General features: G+C 66.8%; 1 protein-coding gene across 1 annotated transcript; it reads right to left on the minus strand.

Annotated features, from left to right (window-relative positions):
* Positions 1-317: 317 nt before the first annotated feature.
* Positions 318-11,293, minus strand: LOC134433782 (sphingomyelin phosphodiesterase 5-like). The gene is given in 11 exon segments (XM_063182492.1): positions 318-463; positions 1,473-1,532; positions 1,534-1,618; positions 2,435-2,453; positions 2,456-2,497; positions 2,861-2,950; positions 3,332-3,472; positions 5,465-5,537; positions 5,665-6,088; positions 6,575-7,292; positions 11,278-11,293. Coding segments are annotated over 11 exon segments (1,764 nt in total). The 3' UTR covers positions 318-367.
* Between the last annotated feature and the right edge of the window lie 6,943 nt (positions 11,294-18,236).

Raw genomic sequence — 18,236 nt, forward strand, 5'->3', positions numbered from 1 at the left:
CCAGTGTCCATCCCCATGCCCATCCCAGTGTCCAGCCAGGTGTCCATCCCCATGTCCATCCCCATGTCCATCCCCGTGTCCATCCCAGTTGCCCATCCCAGTGTCCATCCCCGTGCCCATCCCCGTGTCCATCCCCGTGTCCATCCCAGTGTCCATCCCAGTGTCCATCCCAGTGTCCAGAGCGTGGCCACACTCTCAGCTCTGAGCCGTGTCCATCCCGGTGTCCATTCCCGTGTCCATCCCAGTGTCCATCCCAGTGTCCAGCCTGGTGTCCAGCCTGGTGTCCAGAGCGTGGCCACACTCTCAGCTCTGAGCCGTGTCCATCCCGGTGTCCCTCCTGGTGTCCAGCGCCGTGTCCGTGCCGGGGTCAGAGGTCAGCGGGCCCCAGGCGCAGCCGCAGGGCCACGGGCAGGTGGTCAGACATTGTGGCCAGCTCGGTGATGACCGAGTAGCCCGTGACCTCCTGTGGGGACAGCGGGGTCAGGGCGGGGTCACGGGGACACCAGCGGTCACTGGGGTCATGAGGGTCACAGGGCGTTCCCAGTGGTCACTCACAGTGGTCAGTGTGGGGTCACTGGGGTGTTTACTGTGTGGGGTCACTGGGAGGTCCCAGCGGTCACTGAGGACACCGGGGGTCACTCACGGTGGCCAGCGTGGGGTCACAGGGGTCACTGGGGGGTCACTGGGGGTTCATTGGGGGCGTCCTTGGGGTCCCAGTGGTCACTCATGGTTGCCAGTGTGGGTTCCAGGGGTCACTGAGGTCCCAGTGGTCACTCATGGTGGCCAGTGCAGGTTCCAGGGGTCACTGAGGTCCCAGTGGTCACTCATGGTGGCCAGTGCAGGTTCCAGGGGTCACTGAGGTCCCAGTGGTCACTCATGGTGGCCAGTGCGGGTTCCAGGGGTCACTGAGGTCCCAGTGGTCACTCATGGTGGCCAGTGCGGGTTCCAGGGGTCACTCAGAGTGGCCAGAGTGGGGTCCCAGGGAGGTCAATGGGGGTTCAATGAGGGGTCACTGGGGTCGCAGTGGACCGCTCATGGTGGTCAGTGTGGAATCCCAGTGGTCACTGGGGGGGGTCACTGAGGGGTCACTGAGGGGTCACTGGGGGGTCATTGGGGGGGGTCACGGAGGGGGTCACGGAGGGCTCCCAGCGGTCACTCACAGTGGTCAGTGTGGAATCCCAGTGGTCACTGGGGGGGTTAACTGGGGGGTCACTGAGGGGTCACTGGGGGGGTCACGGAGGGCTCCCAGCGGTCACTCACAGTGGTCAGTGTGGAATCCCAGTGGTCACTGGGGGGGTCACTGGGGGGGGTCACTGAGGGGTCACTGGGGGGGTCACGGAGGGGGTCACGGAGGGCTCCCAGCGGTCACTCACAGTGGTCAGTGTGGAATCCCAGTGGTCACTGGGGGGGTTAACTGGGGGGTCACTGAGGGGTCACTGGGGGGTCACGGAGGGCTCCCAGCGGTCACTCACAGTGGTCAGCGTGGGCCCCCTCCTCAGCAGCGCTCTGTCCACTCTCCGGCCCTGCCACGGTCCGCGCGGCCATCGGGTCCAGGCTCCCGCAGGACAGGATGGGACCGGCCAGGAACCGCTCGCGTCCCCACGGCTCGGACAGGGTCCTGAGGGACATGGGGACATTGGGGACATGGGGACAGGGTCCTGAGGGACAGGGGGACATGGGACACAGTGGGACACAGTGACAGGGACATGGGGACATGGGGACCGGCCAGGAACCGCTCGCGTCCCCACGGCTCGGACAGGGTCCTGAGAGACAGGGGGACAGGGTCCTGAAGGACATGGGGACATTGGGGACATGGGGACAGGGTCCTGAGGGACAGGGGGACATGGGGACATGGGGACAGTGTCCTGAGGGACACGGGGGCAGGGGGACAGTGTCCTGAGGGACACGGGGACATTGGGGACATGGGGACAGTGTCCTGAGGGACATGGGGACATTGGGGACATGGGGACAGTGTCCTGAGGGACAGGGGGGACATGGGGACAGTGTCCTGAGGGACACGGGGACAGGGGGACAGTGTCCTGAGGGACACGGGGACATTGGGGACAGTGTCCTGAGGGACAGGGGGACATTGGGGACATGGGGACAGTGTCCTGAGGGACAGGGGGACATGGGGACAGTGTCCTGAGGGACATGGGGACAGTGTCCTGAGGGACAGGGGGACATGGGGACATGGGGACAGTGTCCTGAGGGACAGGGGGACAGACATGGGGACTTGGGGACACAGGACAGAGTGACAGGGACATGGGAACACGGGACATGGGGACAGAGTGACAGGCGGCCATGGGGACACGGGGACACAGAGGGACATGGGGACACGGGGACATGGTGGCAGAGGGGACACGGTGACACAGGCGTGGAGGACCCTCTCCTCCCCCCCCCCCCCCCCCAGTGTCCCCAGTGTCCCCATTGTCACCTCCTCATCTCCTCAGGGTGGACACGGGCTCCTCGTAGATCCTGAGGTAGTTGAGCAGCGTCCCTGGGGACAGCAGGCGACAGCAGGGGACAGGGACATGAGCGGGACCCCGGACATGGGGAGGGGACAGGGACATGAATGGGACCCCAGGGGACCGGGAGGGGACAGGAGGGGACGGGAGTGAGCAGGAGCCCAGGGGACAGGGAGGGGACAGTGCGCTCCCCCAGACACAGGTGACACTGGGGTCCCCGGGCAGAGGTGACACTGGGGTCCCCGGGCAGAGGTGACACCGGGGGTCCCCAGACACAGGTGACACTGGTGTCCCCGGGCAGAGGTGACACTGGGGTCCCCGGGCAGAGGTGACACCGGGGTCCCCGGGCAGAGGTGACACTGGGGTCCCCGGGGAGGTGACACTGGTGTCCCCACCGATGGCCCAGGGCTGCTCCTGGCCCGAGTCGCGGCACGCGGGGTCCCAGAACTCCTTGAACAGGGCGTGCCGCCGGTTCTGGCTGTCACCTGCCGGGGACACGGCGCTGCTGTCACCCCCGTGTGTCCCCCCCCGATGTCCCCCCCGTGATTCTGTGTCCCCCCGATGTCCCCCACTGTCCCCCCACCCATGACCCACCACGTCCCTCCCGCCCACCCGTGTCCCCCAATGTCCCTCCGTGTGTCCCCCACTCATGAGCCACCCGTCCCCCATCCTGTCCCTCCGTGTGTCCCCCGTGTCCCCCACCCGGCTCCTCTGTCCCTCTCCCGTGTCCCTTCGCGTCCCACACCTCTGCCCCTCTGTGTCCCCCATGTCCCTCTGTCCCCTGTCCCTCTCCCGTGTCCCTTCGCGTCCCACACCTCTGCCCTCTGTGTCCCCCTCCCGTGTCCCCCCGTGTCCCCCGTCCCCACCTCGGGAGCAGTTGTCGAAGTTGAGGTCCCCGCAGAGGACATCGAAGGCCACCAGGTCCCCCGGGCGGTGCTGCTCATCGCGGAACTCGCGGAGCCACCGGAGCACCCAGGAGAGCTGCTGGTCACGGATGGCGGCATCGGCTGGGACAGGGGGACATGGGGACATCGTGGGGACAGGGACAGACACAGGGACAGCTGCTGGTCACGGATGGTGGCATCGGCTGGGACAGGGACACCGGGACATCATGGGGACATCGTGGGGACATCATGGGAACAGGGACAGACACAGGGACACGGACAGACACAGGGACAGACACAGGGACAGCTGCTGGTCACGGATGGTGGCATCGGCTGGGACAGGGGGACATCATGGGGACACCATGGGGACAGGGACAGACACGGGGACAGCTGCTGGTCACGGATGGTGGCATCGGCTGGGACAGGGGGACATGGGGACATCGTGGGGACAGGGACAGACACGGGGACATGGACAGACACAGGGACAGCTGCTGGTCACGGATGGCGGCATCGGCTGGGACAGGGGGACATGGGGACATCGTGGGGACAGGGACAGACACAGGGACACAGGGACAGACACAGGGACAGCTGCTGGTCACGGATGGTGGCATCGGCTGGGACAGGGGGACATCATGGGGACAGGGACAGACACGGGGACATGGACAGACACAGGGACAGCTGCTGGTCACGGATGGTGGCATCGGCTGGGACAGGGGGACATGGGGACATCGTGGGGACATCATGGGGACATCATGGGGACATCATGGGGACATGGACATGGGGACAGGGACAGACACAGGGACAGCTGCTGGTCACGGATGGTGGCATCGGCTGGGACAGGGGGACATGGGGACATCATGGGGACATCATGGGGACAGGGACAGACACAGGGACAGACTCAGGGATGCAGGGACAGACACAGGGACAATTGCTTGTCACGGATGGTGGCATTGGCTGGGACAGGGACACAGGGACATCATGGGGACATCATAGGGACATGGACATGGGGACAGGGACAGACACAGGGACACTGGACATGGACATGGGAACATGGGGACATGGGGACAGGGACACAGGACATGGGGATATGGACATGGGGACATGGATATGGGGACATAGCCACACACCAGGACAGGGACACAGGACGTGGGGACATGGGACATGGACATGAGGATGTGGACATAAGGACACGTACAGACACAGGGACACGTGGACATGTGCAGACATAGGGATGGGGACATGGACATGGGGACATGGGGACATGGACATGGGGACACGTACAGACACGGTGAAGGTGACAGGGGACATGGGGAGATTGACATGAGGACATGTACGGACACAGGGACAGAGACATGGGACGTGGGGACACATACAGACATGGGGATGGGGACAGGGACATGGGGACATGGACATGTGGACATGTACAGATATGGGGATGGGGACACAGGACATGGGGACATGGACACATGGACACGTGGATATGGGGCATGGACGTGGGGACGTGGACATGGGGACATGAACATGGGGACAGGTACAGACACCGGGACAGGGACAGAGGACATGGGGACATGGACATGGTGACATGGAAATGGGAACATGAACAGACAGGGGGATGGGGACATGGGACATGGTGACATGGATATAGGGTATGGACATGAGGACATGGACATGGGGACATGGGGACAGACACTGGGACAGGGACACGGGACATGGGGATATGGACATGGGGACATGGACATGGGGACATGGACATGAGGACATGTACAGACACCGGGACAGGGACAAAGGACATGGGGACATGGACACATGGAACTGTACCGACACATGGATGTGGACAGGGGGACATGGGTACCAAGGGACATGGGGACCCAAGGACATGGGGACACAGGGACACAGGAACATGGGGATCACAGACACGTGGACCCGGGGACACGGGGACACAGACAGACCCAGAGTCACAGACACGGGCATGTGGACACACGCATGAGCAGATGGACACAAGTGGACACAGAACACCTGGACACAGCTGGACAACGCCACACAAACCCAACACCCCCAGACCCCCCCAGTGTCACCCGCCGGTGTCCCCCACGCCGTCGCCATGTCCCCACTCACCCGCGGGCGCCTGCAGGTGGGTGCAGCCCAGGTACCCCACGACGCGCCGGCCTCTCCCCATCCCCAACAGCACCTGGAGGGGACACCAACCACACGTCACACGTCACACGTCACACGTCACACGTCACACGTCACACGTCACCTCAGCCCCGCGCCGCCCCCACAGCCCTCAGGTGTCCCCCCAGGCGCCGTCCCCTCACCTGCGCCACCAGCAGCCCCTTGTTGGCCAGCGCGTCCTCGCGGGCGGCGTTGGGGAAGGGCAGGAAGCGGGCGGCCAGCGGCGGGAAGCGGCTGCCCAGGAGGAGCCCGCTGCCCAGCGCCCGCAGCCGCCCGCCGCGCAGCCCGCCCGGGCCCACGCCCCACAGCACGTGCGGGAAGCGCCGCCCCAGCTGCCGGCGCAGCGCGGCGGCCGCGGCGCCGTCAAACACCTCCTGCAGGCACACGAAGTCCACGTCGGGCGGGATGCGGGCGCTCAGCACCGGCGGCATGGGGTCAGCCAGCGGGATCGGCCGCTCCGGCCCCAGGCTGGACATTGGGCACGGAGCGGCTCCCAGGCTTGGGTTGGTCATCGGCGTTGGGTTGGTCATCGGAGTTGGGTTGGTCATCGGCGTTGGGTTGGCCATCCGTGTTGAGTCGGTCATTAGAGTTGAGTTGGTCATTGGAGTTGGGGTGGCCATCAGTCTTGAGTTGGTCATCCGTGTTGAGTTGGTCATTGGAGTTGGGTTGGTCGTCCATGTTGAGTTGGTCATTGGAGTTGAGTTATCCATAAATGTTGGGTTGGTCATCCATGTTGAGTTGGTCATTGAAGTTGGGTTGGTCACCCGTGTTGGGTTGGTCACCCATGTTGAGTTGGTCATTGGAGTTGAGTTATCCATAAATGTTGGGTTGGTCACCCATCTTGAGTCGGTCATCAGAGTTGGGTTGGTCACCCATGTTGAGTCAGTCATTGCAGTTGAGTTGGTCATCCACGTTGGGTTGTCCATCGGTGCTGGGTTGGTCATCCATGTTGAGTCAGTCATTGCAGTTGGGTTGGTCATCCACGTTGAGTTGGCCATCGGTGTTGGGTTGCCCATCGACATTGAGTTGCTCGTTGACATTGGGTTGCCCACCGCCATCTCCGCCCGTCCCACCGTGCCACCCACCGTCTCCGCCGGCCCGGCCACCCTCCCCGCGTCCCCCCCGGCGTCTCCACCCGGGCGCCCCCGCGCCGCGGTGCCCCCGTACCCGCGGCCCCTCCGCGGCCCCAGCAGCCCGCGCCGGTGCCCGGCAGGTTCCGCGGGCGCTCCGGCCGCCAGGGCCCGCCCGATGAGCGCCGCCCGGCGCCGCGTCTCGCCCAGGTTGCTGAAGCGCGCCAGCCCGCTGGGCAGCAGGCACACGTTGGCCGTCAGGAAGGTGAAGCCGCGCGCCCGCCGCGGGTCCCAGGGCGCGGCCGCCGCCGTGCCCGCCGTGTGCTGGTGGACGAACGGCCGGCGCTTGGCCTGCGCCGGGAGCCACAGCAGCAGCCCCAGCAGCGCCGGCGGCAGCGCCAGCGCCAGCGCCAGCGCCAGCGCCGGTGCCAGCAGCGCCCGGGCGCCCACGGCCACGCATTGCCCGGCCCGGCGCCGCCGCCAGCGCGCCCGCTGCGCCGTGGTGGGCACCAGCAGCGCCAGCAGCCGGTCCAGCGCCCAGTACGCGGGGGTCAGCAGCGCTTCGGCCACCGCGGCCACCGCGGCCAGCGTCCGGCTGGGGAAGGGGGCGTCCGGCAGAGTGGACGGGGGTGGCCACGGCATTGGGGCGTCCTCGGCGTCCCCCCGGAGGGGTTCGGAGGCTTGGAGGCAGATGGCACAGCCTGTGGGGAGAGGTCTCGGTGAGGGGGGGTGGATCCCTGTCACCGGGTGGAGCGGGACCCTCCGTGACCCGCGTGCCACCGTGGGAAAACGGGGTGTGACCCCCCAGTCCGGGAGTCCTGGTCAGTGTGGGACACCCCTGTGGCCGGAGTGTGACCCCTCCTCATCCAGGCCACCACCATGGGAAAACGGGGCTGACCCCCCAATCCGGGAGTTCTGGTCAGTGTGGGAAACCCCTGTGGCCGGAGTGTGACCCGTCCCCATCCCGGCCACCACCGTGGGAATGTCCCCAAGTCTCAATCCCCGTGGGAAATTCGGGTGGTCAGTTTGGGAAACTCCTGTGGCCGGAGTGAGACCCCTCCTCATCCCGGCCACCACCGTGGGAAAATGGGGCTGACCCCCCAATCCAGGAGTCCTGGTCAGTGTGGGAAACCCCTGTGGCCAGAGTGCGACCCGTCCCCATCCAGGCCACCACCGTGGGGACATCCCCGGACCCCCCCCCCAAAATCCAAAATCCCAAATCCCAAAATCCCAAAATCCCCGTGGGGAACTCACGCGGCCGCAGCGCGACCCCCCCGGCCCACCCCGGCCCCCGTGGGAAACTCCTGCGGCCACCGTGGGAGTGTCCGGTGGGTGGGAGTGTCCCCAGCGGTCACCGTGGGAGTGTCCGGTGGGTGGGAGTGTCCCCAGCGGTCACCGTGGGAGTGTCCGGTGAATGTCCGGTGGGAGGGAGTGTCCCCAGCGGTCACCGTGGGAGTGTCCGGTGAATGTCCGGAGGGTGGGAGTGTCCCCAGCGGTCACCGTGGGAATGTCCGGCGGCACTGTCCCCTGCCCGGGACCCTCCCCCGGGACCCCCGAGGCCTCCCCAGGTGGGCGGGGACGCTCCGGTCCCGGGTGGCCCCACCTGCGCCCTCAGCCCCGCCCCCTCGGCAGCCGCCACCTCACCTGTGCCCGCTGTGGGGGGGTCTGGAGGCACCGGGACCCCGCTCAGGGCGAGGCAGGACAGGTGAGGCCCGAACCCTGAGCCCGGCCAGGTGAGTGCCGAACCCTGAGCCCGGCCAGGTGAGTCCTGGCCCCTCCCCTTGTCCAGGTGAGTCCCCGTGGATGAGCCTGACCAGTGAGGCCCGGCCCCTCCCCTTGTCCAGGTGAGTCCCGGCCCCTCCCCTTGTCCAGGTGAGTCCTGGTGGATGAGTCTGGCCAGGTGAGTCCTGGCCCCTCCCCTTGTCCAGGTGAGTCCCGGTGGATGAGCCTGACCAGGTGAGGCCCGGCCCCTCCCCTTGTCCAGGTGAGTCCCGGCCCCTCCCTTGTCCAGGTGAGGCCCGGTGGATGAGCCCGGCCAGGTGAGTCCCGGTCCCTCCCCTTGTCCAGGTGAGTCCTGGTGGATGAGCCTGACCAGGTGAGTCCTGGCCCCTCCCCTTGTCCAGGTGAGTCCCCGTGGATGAGCCTGACCAGGTGAGGCCCGGCCCCTCCCCTTGTCCAGGTGAGTCCCGGTGGATGAGCCTGACCAGGTGAGTCCCGGCCCCTCCCCTTGTCCAGGTGAGTCCTGGCCCCTCCCCTTGTCCAGGTGAGTCCTGGTGGATGAGCCTGACCAGGTGAGTCCTGGCCCCTCCCCTTGTCCAGGTGAGTCCTGGCCCCTCCCCTTGTCCAGGTGAGTCCTGTCTGGCTGGGCTGGCCCAACAGGTTCCCAGCAGCTCCAAGCCCCCGGGGCCGGACACTGCATGTGGTCAGTGACGCCTCACCTGGGCAGGTAACAGCTCACCTGGGCAGATGAGACATCACCCGGGCCAATAAAAACTCACCTGGGCCAATAAAACCTCACCTGGGGAGGTGACACCTCACCTGGGCCAGTGACACCTCACCTGGGCCAATAAAACCTCACCTGGCCACCGACACCTCACCTGGGCCAGTGACACCTCACCTGGGCCAATAAAACCTCACCTGGCCACCGACACCTCACCTGGGCCACTGACACCTCACCTGGGCCAGTGACACCTCACCTGGGCCGGTGACACCTCACCTGGGCCAGTGACACCTCACCTGGGCCAATAAAACCTCACCTGGGCAGTGACACCTCACCTGGGGTGCTAACACCTCACCTGGGCCAATAAAACCTCACCTGGGCAGGTGACTCCTGCCCCGATTCTTCCCTGACTCTGCAGCTGCCCAACCCCAGCATGGGATGGAGCCGGACACTGGGAATACTGGGGACACTGGGAATACTGGGGACACTGGGGGACATTGGGGGACACTGGGGATACTGGGGATACTGGGGACAATGGGGACAATGGGGGCACTGGGGGACATTGGGGGACACTGGGGATACTGGGGATACTGGGGACAATGGGGACACTGGGGACACTGGGGGACATTGGGGGACACTGGGGACACTGGGGACACTGGGGGCACTGGGGACACTGGGGATACTGGGGACAATGGAGGCATTGGGGACACTGGGAATACTGGGGATACTGGGGACACTGGGGGCACTGGGGGACACTGGGGACATTGGGGGACACTGGAATACTGGGGACACTGGGGGACACTGGGGGACACTGGGGACATTGGGGACACTGGGGGCACTGGGGGACATTGGGGACACTGGGGACATTGGGGACACTGGGGGCACTGGGGACACTGGGGGGACACTGGGGGACATTGGGGACACTGGGGGACACTGGGAATGCTGGGGACACTGGGGGCACTGGGACACTGGGGGACATTGGGGACATTGGGGACACTGGGGGACACTGGGGATACTGGGGATACTGGGGACAATGGGGACACTGGGGGACACTGGGGACACTGGGGGATACTGGGGACACTGGGGGACACTGGGGGATACTGGGGATACTGGGGACAATGGGGACACTGGGGACATTGGGGACACTGGGGACATTGGGGGACACTGGGGGACATTGGGGGACACTGGGGACATTGGGGGACACTGGGGACACTGGGGACAATGGAGGCATTGGGGACACTGGGGACACTGGGGATACTGGGGACACTGGGGACACTGGGGGACACTGGGGATACTGGGGATACTGGGGACAATGGGGACACTGGGGGACATTGGGGACACTGGGGACATTGGGGGACACTGGGGGACATTGGGGGACACTGGGGACATTGGGGGACACTGGGGACACTGGGGACACTGGGGGTTACTGGGGACACTGGGGACACTGGGGGGACACTGGGGGACACTGGGGATACTGGGGGTTACTGGGGACATTGGGGACACTGGGGGACACTGGGACCCCCCTGAGGGTCCCCCCCCACTCCCGGCTCGTCCCTTGTCCCCTGGGTGCCGTGGGTGGCAGCGCTGGCAGTGCCACAGGTGACACGGGACAGGTGTGGCACCTCCGGCCACGGGACGGACCCGACACCCACGGGGCCCGAATCTGCGTCACCCGAGCCCGTGGGGACTGTCCCCAGTGTCCCCAGTGTCCAGGCAGAGGGGTCCCAGTGTCCCCCAGTGTCCCCCCAGTGTCCCCCCAGTGTCCCCATGTCCCCCCAGTGTCCCCATGTCCCCCAGAGGGTCCCAGTGTCCCCAGTGGTGGCTTGGTGACATGGTCAGTGTCCGCAGGGTACCGGCAGTGTCACCCCCATTGTCCCTGTGGTGTCAGAAGTGTCACCCCCATTGTCCCCACGGTCCTGTCCAGTGTCACCCTCACTGTCCCCGCGGGGCCCGGGTGTGGCCGCCGAGTCCTCCGTGCCGCGTCCCTTGCTGTGCCCGGGGGGCACAGGTGACACCACAGGTGACACCACAAGGTGAGAGACACCACAGGTGACACCACAGGTGGCACGGCGCCGCGGTGGCCCGAGGGCTGGGCAGGACCCGTGCCACCCGTGCCAGCTCCGAGCCCGTCCCCGTTCCCGGTTCCCGGTTCCCATTTCCCCGTTCCCGGTTCCCCGTTCCCTGTCCCCATTTCCCGGTGCTCTCCAGTGCCACTTGTCGCCGCCACCTCCCGGCCACCCGCTCACCTCCGCACGCCGCCATCGGGGCCACCAACACCGGGAGCCACCAACACCGGGGCCACCAACACCGGAGCCACCGCCGGGGCCACCAACACCGGGAGCCACCAACACCGGGAGCCACCAACACCGGGGCCACCAACACCGGGAGCCACCGCCGGGGCCACCTCTGGCCGCTGCCACCGCCGGCAGGTGACAAACAAAACATCCGCCGGCCGCGGGGTCACCGCGGCGCCGCCCGGTGTCGCGTTCCTGTCGCGCTGCGTGGCCGGACACGGGGCCACCCCCGGGACACGGACACGGGGCCACAGAATCCCCCGGGCCACCAGTGCCACCCCCGGGACACGGACACGGGGCCACAACGTCCCCCGGGACACGGACACGGGGCCACCCCCGGGACACGGGGCCACAGAGTCCCCCGGGACACCGGAGTCACCCCCGGGACACGGACCCGGTGCCAGCCCCCGGACAGGGACACGGTGCCAGCCCGGTGCCAGCCCCGGGACAGCCCCCCCCCCCGCCCCCCCGAGCCCCGCATGGCCGCCGCCGCCGCCAGGTGCGGCCGGACCGGTTCTCCCGGTAGCCCCAAGGGGCCGCGGTGGCACCTGCGCCACGCCGCACCCCCCTCACCTGCCCAGGTGACACTGTGTGTGTGTGTGTGTGTGGGGGGGGGGGGTGTCCCGAGCTGTCCCTGTCCCCTCCCCTGTCCCCTCCCCTGTCCCCTCCCTGTCCCCTCCATTTCCTTTTCCCGCCACCGCAGCGAACGGACACACGGCGGTGGGGGGGGGAGGGGGCGGGTCCGTGTCCCCCCCCTCTCTCTCCCGGACCCCCAAACCCCCCCAGAGCTCGGTCCGTGTCACCTCCTGTCACCCCGTGTCACCCTGTGTCACCCCCTGTCACCCCCAGCTCGCAGCCGGCGCCGGGGCAAGGGGTGACACGGGAGGGGACAGGGCAGGGGACACGGGAGGGGACACGGAGGGGACAGGAAAGGGGACCCCCCCCCAGCGCCCCCCGGGACCATCCGCGGTGACCTCGGTCCGCGGCTCCGCTGCTGCCGCCGCCAGAAGCGAAAGGAAAAGCGCGGCCAAAAGCGAAAGGGAAAACGCCGTGACCCCCCCGGAATGGCCGGGACACCCCCAGAATGGCCGGGACCCCCCCGGAATGGCCGCGACACCCCCGGAATGGCCGCGACACCCCCGGAACGGCCGGGACACCCCCGGAATGGCCGGGACCCCCCCGGAATGGCCGGGACACCCCCGTGAATGGCCGCGACACCCCCGGAATGGCCGTGACCCCCCCAGAATGGCCGGGACCCCCCCGGAACGGCCGGGACACCCCCGGAATGGCCGGGACACCCCCGGGATGGCCGGGACCCCCCCGGAATGGCCGTGACCCCCCCAGAATGGCCGGGACACCCCCGGAATGGCCGGGACCCCCCCGGAATGGCCGGGACACCCCCGGGATGGCCGGGACCCCCCCGGAATGGCCGTGACCCCCCCAGAATGGCCGGGACACCCCCGGAATGGCCGGGACCCCCCCGGAATGGCCGGGACACCCCCGGGATGGCCGGGACCCCCCCGGAATGGCCGTGACCCCCCCAGAATGGCCGGGACCACCCCCGGAATGGCCGGGATCCCCCCGGGATGGCCGGGACACCCCCCAGTACAGCCACGATCCCCCCCAGTGCAGACCCCCAGTATGGCCGTGACCCCCCCACAGTACAGCCCCCCAGTACGGCCGTGGTCGCCCAGTATAGCTGTGGCCCCCTCAGTACACCCCCCCAGTATGGCCGTGACCCCCAGTATGGTCCTGGTCCCCCCACCCAGTACGGCCATGATCTCCCCCAGTACAGCTGTGACCCACCCAGTACAGCCCCCCCAGTATGGCCGTGACCCCCCCAGTATGGCCATGACCCCTCCCAGTATGGCCGTGACCCCGCCCAGTATGGCCGTGACCCCCCCAGTATGACCGTGACCCTCCCAGTATGGCCGTGACCCCTCCCAGTATGGCCGTGACCCCTCCCAGTATGGCCGTGACCCCTCCCAGTATGGCCGTGACCCCGCCCAGTATGGCCGTGACCCCGCCCAGTATGGGCCATGACCCTCCCAGTACGGCCATGACCCCGCCCAGTATTGGCCGTGACCCCCCCAGTATGGCCGTGACCCCTCCCAGTACGGCCGTGACCCCCCCAGTATGGCCGTGACCCCCCCAGTATGGCCATGACCCCGCCCAGTATGGCCGTGACCCCGCCCAGTACGGCCGTGACCCCTCCCAGTACGGCCGTGACCCCCCAGTATGGCCGTGACCCCTCCCAGTATGGCCGTGACCCCGCCCAGTATGGCCGTGACCCCGCCCAGTATGGCCGTGACCCCGCCCAGTATGGATGGAACCCCGGGAGGGTCCTGTGCCAGGGACAGTGCCAGGTGTCACGCCAGGTGTCATGCCAGGTGCCATCCTGAGTTTTGTGCCAGGTGTCATGTCAAGATCATGCCAGGTGTCATGCCAGGTGCTGCGCCAGGTGCCATGTCAGGTGTCATGCAGGTGCTGTGCCAGGGACAGTGCCAGGTGCCGTGTCAGGATCATGCCAGGTGCTTTGCCAGGTGCCATCCTGAGTTTTATGCCAGGTGTCATGCCAGGTGCCATGTCAGGATCATGCCAGGTGCTTTGCCAGGTGCTGTGCCAGGTGTCATCCTGACTTTTGTGCCAGGTGCTATGCCAGGATCATGCCATGTGTCATGCCAAGTCCTGTGCCAGGTACTGTGCCAGGTGCTGTGCCAGGTGTCACACCAGGTGTCGTGTCAGGATCATGCAGGTATCATGCCAGGTGTCATGCCAGGTTCCAGGTGCTGCGCCAGGTGTCACGCCAGGTGCCATGTCAGGATCGTGCCAGGTATCATGCCAGGTGCTGTGCCAGGTGCCGTGTCAGGTGTCACGCCAGGTGTCACGCCAGGTGTCATGCCAGGATCATGCCAGGTCCTTTTCCAGGTGCTGTGCCAGATCCTGTGCCAGGTGCTGTGCCAGGTGTCATGCCAGGTGCCATCCTGAGCGTCATGCCAGGTACCGTGTCAGCATCATGCCAGGTGTCCTGCAAGGTTCCAGGTGCTGTGCCAGGTGCTGTGCCAGGTGCAATGCCAGGTGTCCTGCCAGGTGTCATGTCAAATACCATGTCAGGATTGGGCCAGGTGTCATGCCAAGTCCTGTGCCAGGTGCCATGCCAGGTGCCATGCCAGATGCTGTGCCAGGTCCTGTGCCAGGTGCCATGCCAGGTGCTGTGCCAGTTGTCACACCAGGTGTCACACCAGGTGCCATGCCAGGTGCCGTGCCAGGCGCCAGGTGCCAGGTTCTCCATGTCCCACCATCGCTCCTTGCATGCCCAGGGGGTCCCAGGTGTCCCGGTGGGGGTCCCCAGGTGTCCGGTGGAGTGTCCCAGGTGTCCAAGAGGGGTCCCAGGTGTCTGGGGAGGGGTCTGCAGGGGTCCCAGGTGTCCCGGGGGGGGTCCCCAGGTGTCCCAGGTGTCCAGAGGGGTCCCAGGTGTCTGGGGTGGGGTCCAGGTGTCCAGGGGGATCTCAGGTGTTTGGGAGGGGACACAGGTGTCTGGGGAGGGGTCTGCCGGGCTCTCAGGTGTGCCAGGGGGTTCCCAGGTGTCCCGCTGGGGGTCTCCAGGTTGTCCCAGGTGTCTGGGGGGGGTCTCAGGTGTTTGGGAGGGGGTCTCAGGTGTTTGGGAGGGGACACAGGTGTCTGGGAGGGTCTGCAGGGTTCCCAGGTGTGCCAGAGGGCTCCCAGGGGTCCCGCTGGGGGTCTCCAGGTTGTCCCAGGTGTCTGGGGGGGGTCTCAGGTGTTTGGGAGGGGACACAGGTGTCCCAGGGAGGGGTCTGCCGGGCTCCCAGGTGTGCCAGGGGGTTCCCAGGTGTGCCAGGGGGCTCCCAGGGGTCCCGCTGGGGGTCCCCAGGGTGTCCCAGGTGTCTGGGGGGGGGTCTCAGGTGTTTGGGAGGGGACACAGGTGTCCCGGGGAGGGGTCTGCAGGGCTCCCAGGTGTCCAGAGGGTCCCAGGTGTCCCAGGTGTCCCAGGGGTGACACAGGTGTCTGGGGTGGGGGTCCCCAGGGTGTCCCAGGTGTCCGGGGGTGACACAGGTGTCTGGGGTGGGGGTCCCCAGGGTGTCCCAGGTGTCCCAGGGGGGGTCCCAGGTGTCTGGGGGGGTGTCCCAGGTGTCCCAGGGGTGTCTCAGGTGTCTGGGTGGAGGCCGCAGCCGCCCCACTGTGGGCACCCGCTGGGTCCCTATGGGGCAGGGAGGGGGGGTCTCTATGGGGCCAGGCCCTTCTGTGGGCCAGGGGGGGTCCCTATGGGGCAGGGGTCTCTCTATGGGGCAGGGGGGTCTCTCTATGTCTCCAGCCCCCTCCATGGGGCAGAGGGGTTCTCTATGGGGCAGAGGGGTCTCTCTATGGGGCAGAGGGGTCTCTATGGGGCAGAGGGGTCTCTCTATGGGGCAGGGGTCTCTATGGGGCAGAGGGGTCTCTCTCTATGGGGCAGAGGGGTCTCTATGGGGCAAGGGTCTCTCTATGGGGCAGGGGGGTCTCTCTATGGGGCAGGGGGGTCTCTATGGGGCAGAGGGGTCTCTATGGGGCAGGGGTCTCTCTCTATGGGCAAGGGTCTCTATGGGGCAGGGGTCTCTATGGGGCAGGGGGGTCTCTCTATAGGGCAGGGGTCTCTCTATGGGGCAGGGGGATCCCTATGGGGCAGGGGTCTCTCTATGGGGCAGGGGGGGTCTCTCTATGGGGGTCTCTCTATGGGGCAGGGGTCTCTCTCTGGGGCAAGGGGGTCTCTCTATGTCTCCAGCCCCCTCTATGGGGCAGGGTCTCTCTATGGGGCAGGGGTCTCTCTATGGGGCAGAGGGGTCTCTATGGGGCAGAGGGGTCTCTATGGGGCAGAGGGGTCTCTCTATGGGGCAGGGGTCTCTCTATACGACAGATGGGTCTCTCTATGGGGCAGGGGTTTCTCTCTATAGGCAGGGGGATCTCTATGGGGGTCTGTCTATGGGTCAGGGGTCTCTCTCTATGGGGCAGGGGGTCTCTCTCTATGGGGCCGGGGTCTCTCTCTCTGTCCCCCCCCCGTGTCCCGCTGTCCCCCCCCGCAGGAATGTGTCGCCTCTCGGGGACACTTTGTCACCGGGGCCGGGGTCTCTCTATGGGGCAGGGGTCTCTCTATGGGGATCCCTATGGGGCAGAGGGGTCTCTCTATGGGGCAGGGCGGTCTCTCTATGGGGCAGGGTCTCTATGGGTCTCTCTCTATGGGGCAGGGGTCTCTCTCTCCATGTCCCCCCCCCCCCGTGTCCCTCTGTCCCCCCCCTCCGGAATGTGTCGCCTCTCGGGGACACTTTGTCACCGGCGCCGGGGTCTCTATGGGGCAGAGGGGTCTCTCTATGGGGCAGGGGTCTCTCTATGGGGCCGGGGTCTCTATGGGGATCCCTATGGGCAGAGGGGTCTCTCTATGGGGCAGGGGTCTCTCTATGGGGATCCCTATGGGGCAGAGGGGTCTCTCTATGGGGCAGGGGGGTCTCTCTATGGGGCAGGGCTCTCTCTATGGGGCCGGGGTCTCTCTCTCCATGTCCCCCCCCCCCCGTGTCCCTCTGTCCCCCCCCCCTCCGGAATGTGTCGCCTCTCGGGACACTTTGTCACCGGCGCCGGGGTCTCTATGGGGCAGAGGGGTCTCTCTATGGGCAGGGGTCTCTCTATGGGGCCGGGGTCCTCTATGGGGATCCCTATGGGGCAGAGGGGTCTCTCTATGGGGCAGGGGTCTCTCTATGGGGATCCCTATGGGGCAGAGGGGTCTCTCTATGGGCAGGGGGTCTCTCTCTATGGGCAGGGCTCTCTCTATGGGGCCGGGGTCTCTCTCTCCATGTCCCCCCCCCCCCGTGTCCCTCTGTCCCCCCCCTCCGGAATGTGTCGCCTCTCGGGGACACTTTGTCACCGGCGCCGGGGTCTCTATGGGGCAGGGGTCTCTCTATGGGGATCCCTATGGGGCAGGGGTCTCTCTATGGGGCAGGGGGGTTTCTATGGGGCCGGGGTCTCTCTCTGTCCAACCCCCCCGTGTCCCGCTGTGTCGCTGTCCCCCCCCCTCCGGAATGTGTCGCCTCTCGGGGACACTTTGTCACCGGGGCCGGGGTCTCTATGGGGCAGGGGTCTCTCTATGGGGCAGGGGTCTCTATGGGTCTCTCTCTATGGGGCAGGGGTCTCTCTCCATGTGCCCCCCCCCCCCGTGTCCCGCTGTCCCCCCCCCTCCGGAATGTGTCGCCTCTCGGGGACACTTTGTCACCGGGGCCGGGGTCTCTATGGGGCCGGGGTCTCTATGGGTCTCTCTCTATGGGGCAGGGCGGTCTCTCTATGGGGCAGGGTCTCTATGGGTCTCTCTCTATGGGGCAGGGGGGTCTCTCTATGGGGCAGGGGTCTCTCTCTATGGGGCCGGGGTCTCTCTCTCCATGTCCCCCCCCGTGTCCCTCTGTCCCCCCCGCCCTCCGGAATGTGTCGCCTCTCGGGGACACTTTGTCACGGGCGCCGGGGTCTCTATGGGGCAGGGGGGTCTATGGGGATCCCTATGGGGCAGAGGGGTCTCTCTATGGGTCTCTCTCTATGGGTCAGGGGTCTCTCTATGGGTCTCTCTCTATGGGTCTCTCTCTATGGGGCAGGGGTCTCTCTCTCCATGTCCCCCCCCGTGTCCCTCTGTCCCCCCCCCCCCCCCCCCTCCGGAATGTGTCGCCTCTCGGGGACACTTTGTCACCGGCGCCGGGACAAAGTGGAGCCGTGTCCGGGCCCGGAGCCAGCCCCGCCCGCCCCACGGCGGCCCCACGGCGGCCCCACCGGGCACCGATAAGGGCCCCCAGCCCCCCCGGCGTGTCCCGATATAGCCGCGATAGGCGCGGGGCTGTCAGCGCCCGCCCGCGCCGGGACACTGCGCAGGGACACGGGCCTGGAAG

Source organism: Melospiza melodia, unplaced genomic scaffold, assembly GCF_035770615.1.
Source record: "Melospiza melodia melodia isolate bMelMel2 unplaced genomic scaffold, bMelMel2.pri scaffold_261, whole genome shotgun sequence".
NCBI lineage: Eukaryota > Metazoa > Chordata > Aves > Passeriformes > Passerellidae > Melospiza > Melospiza melodia.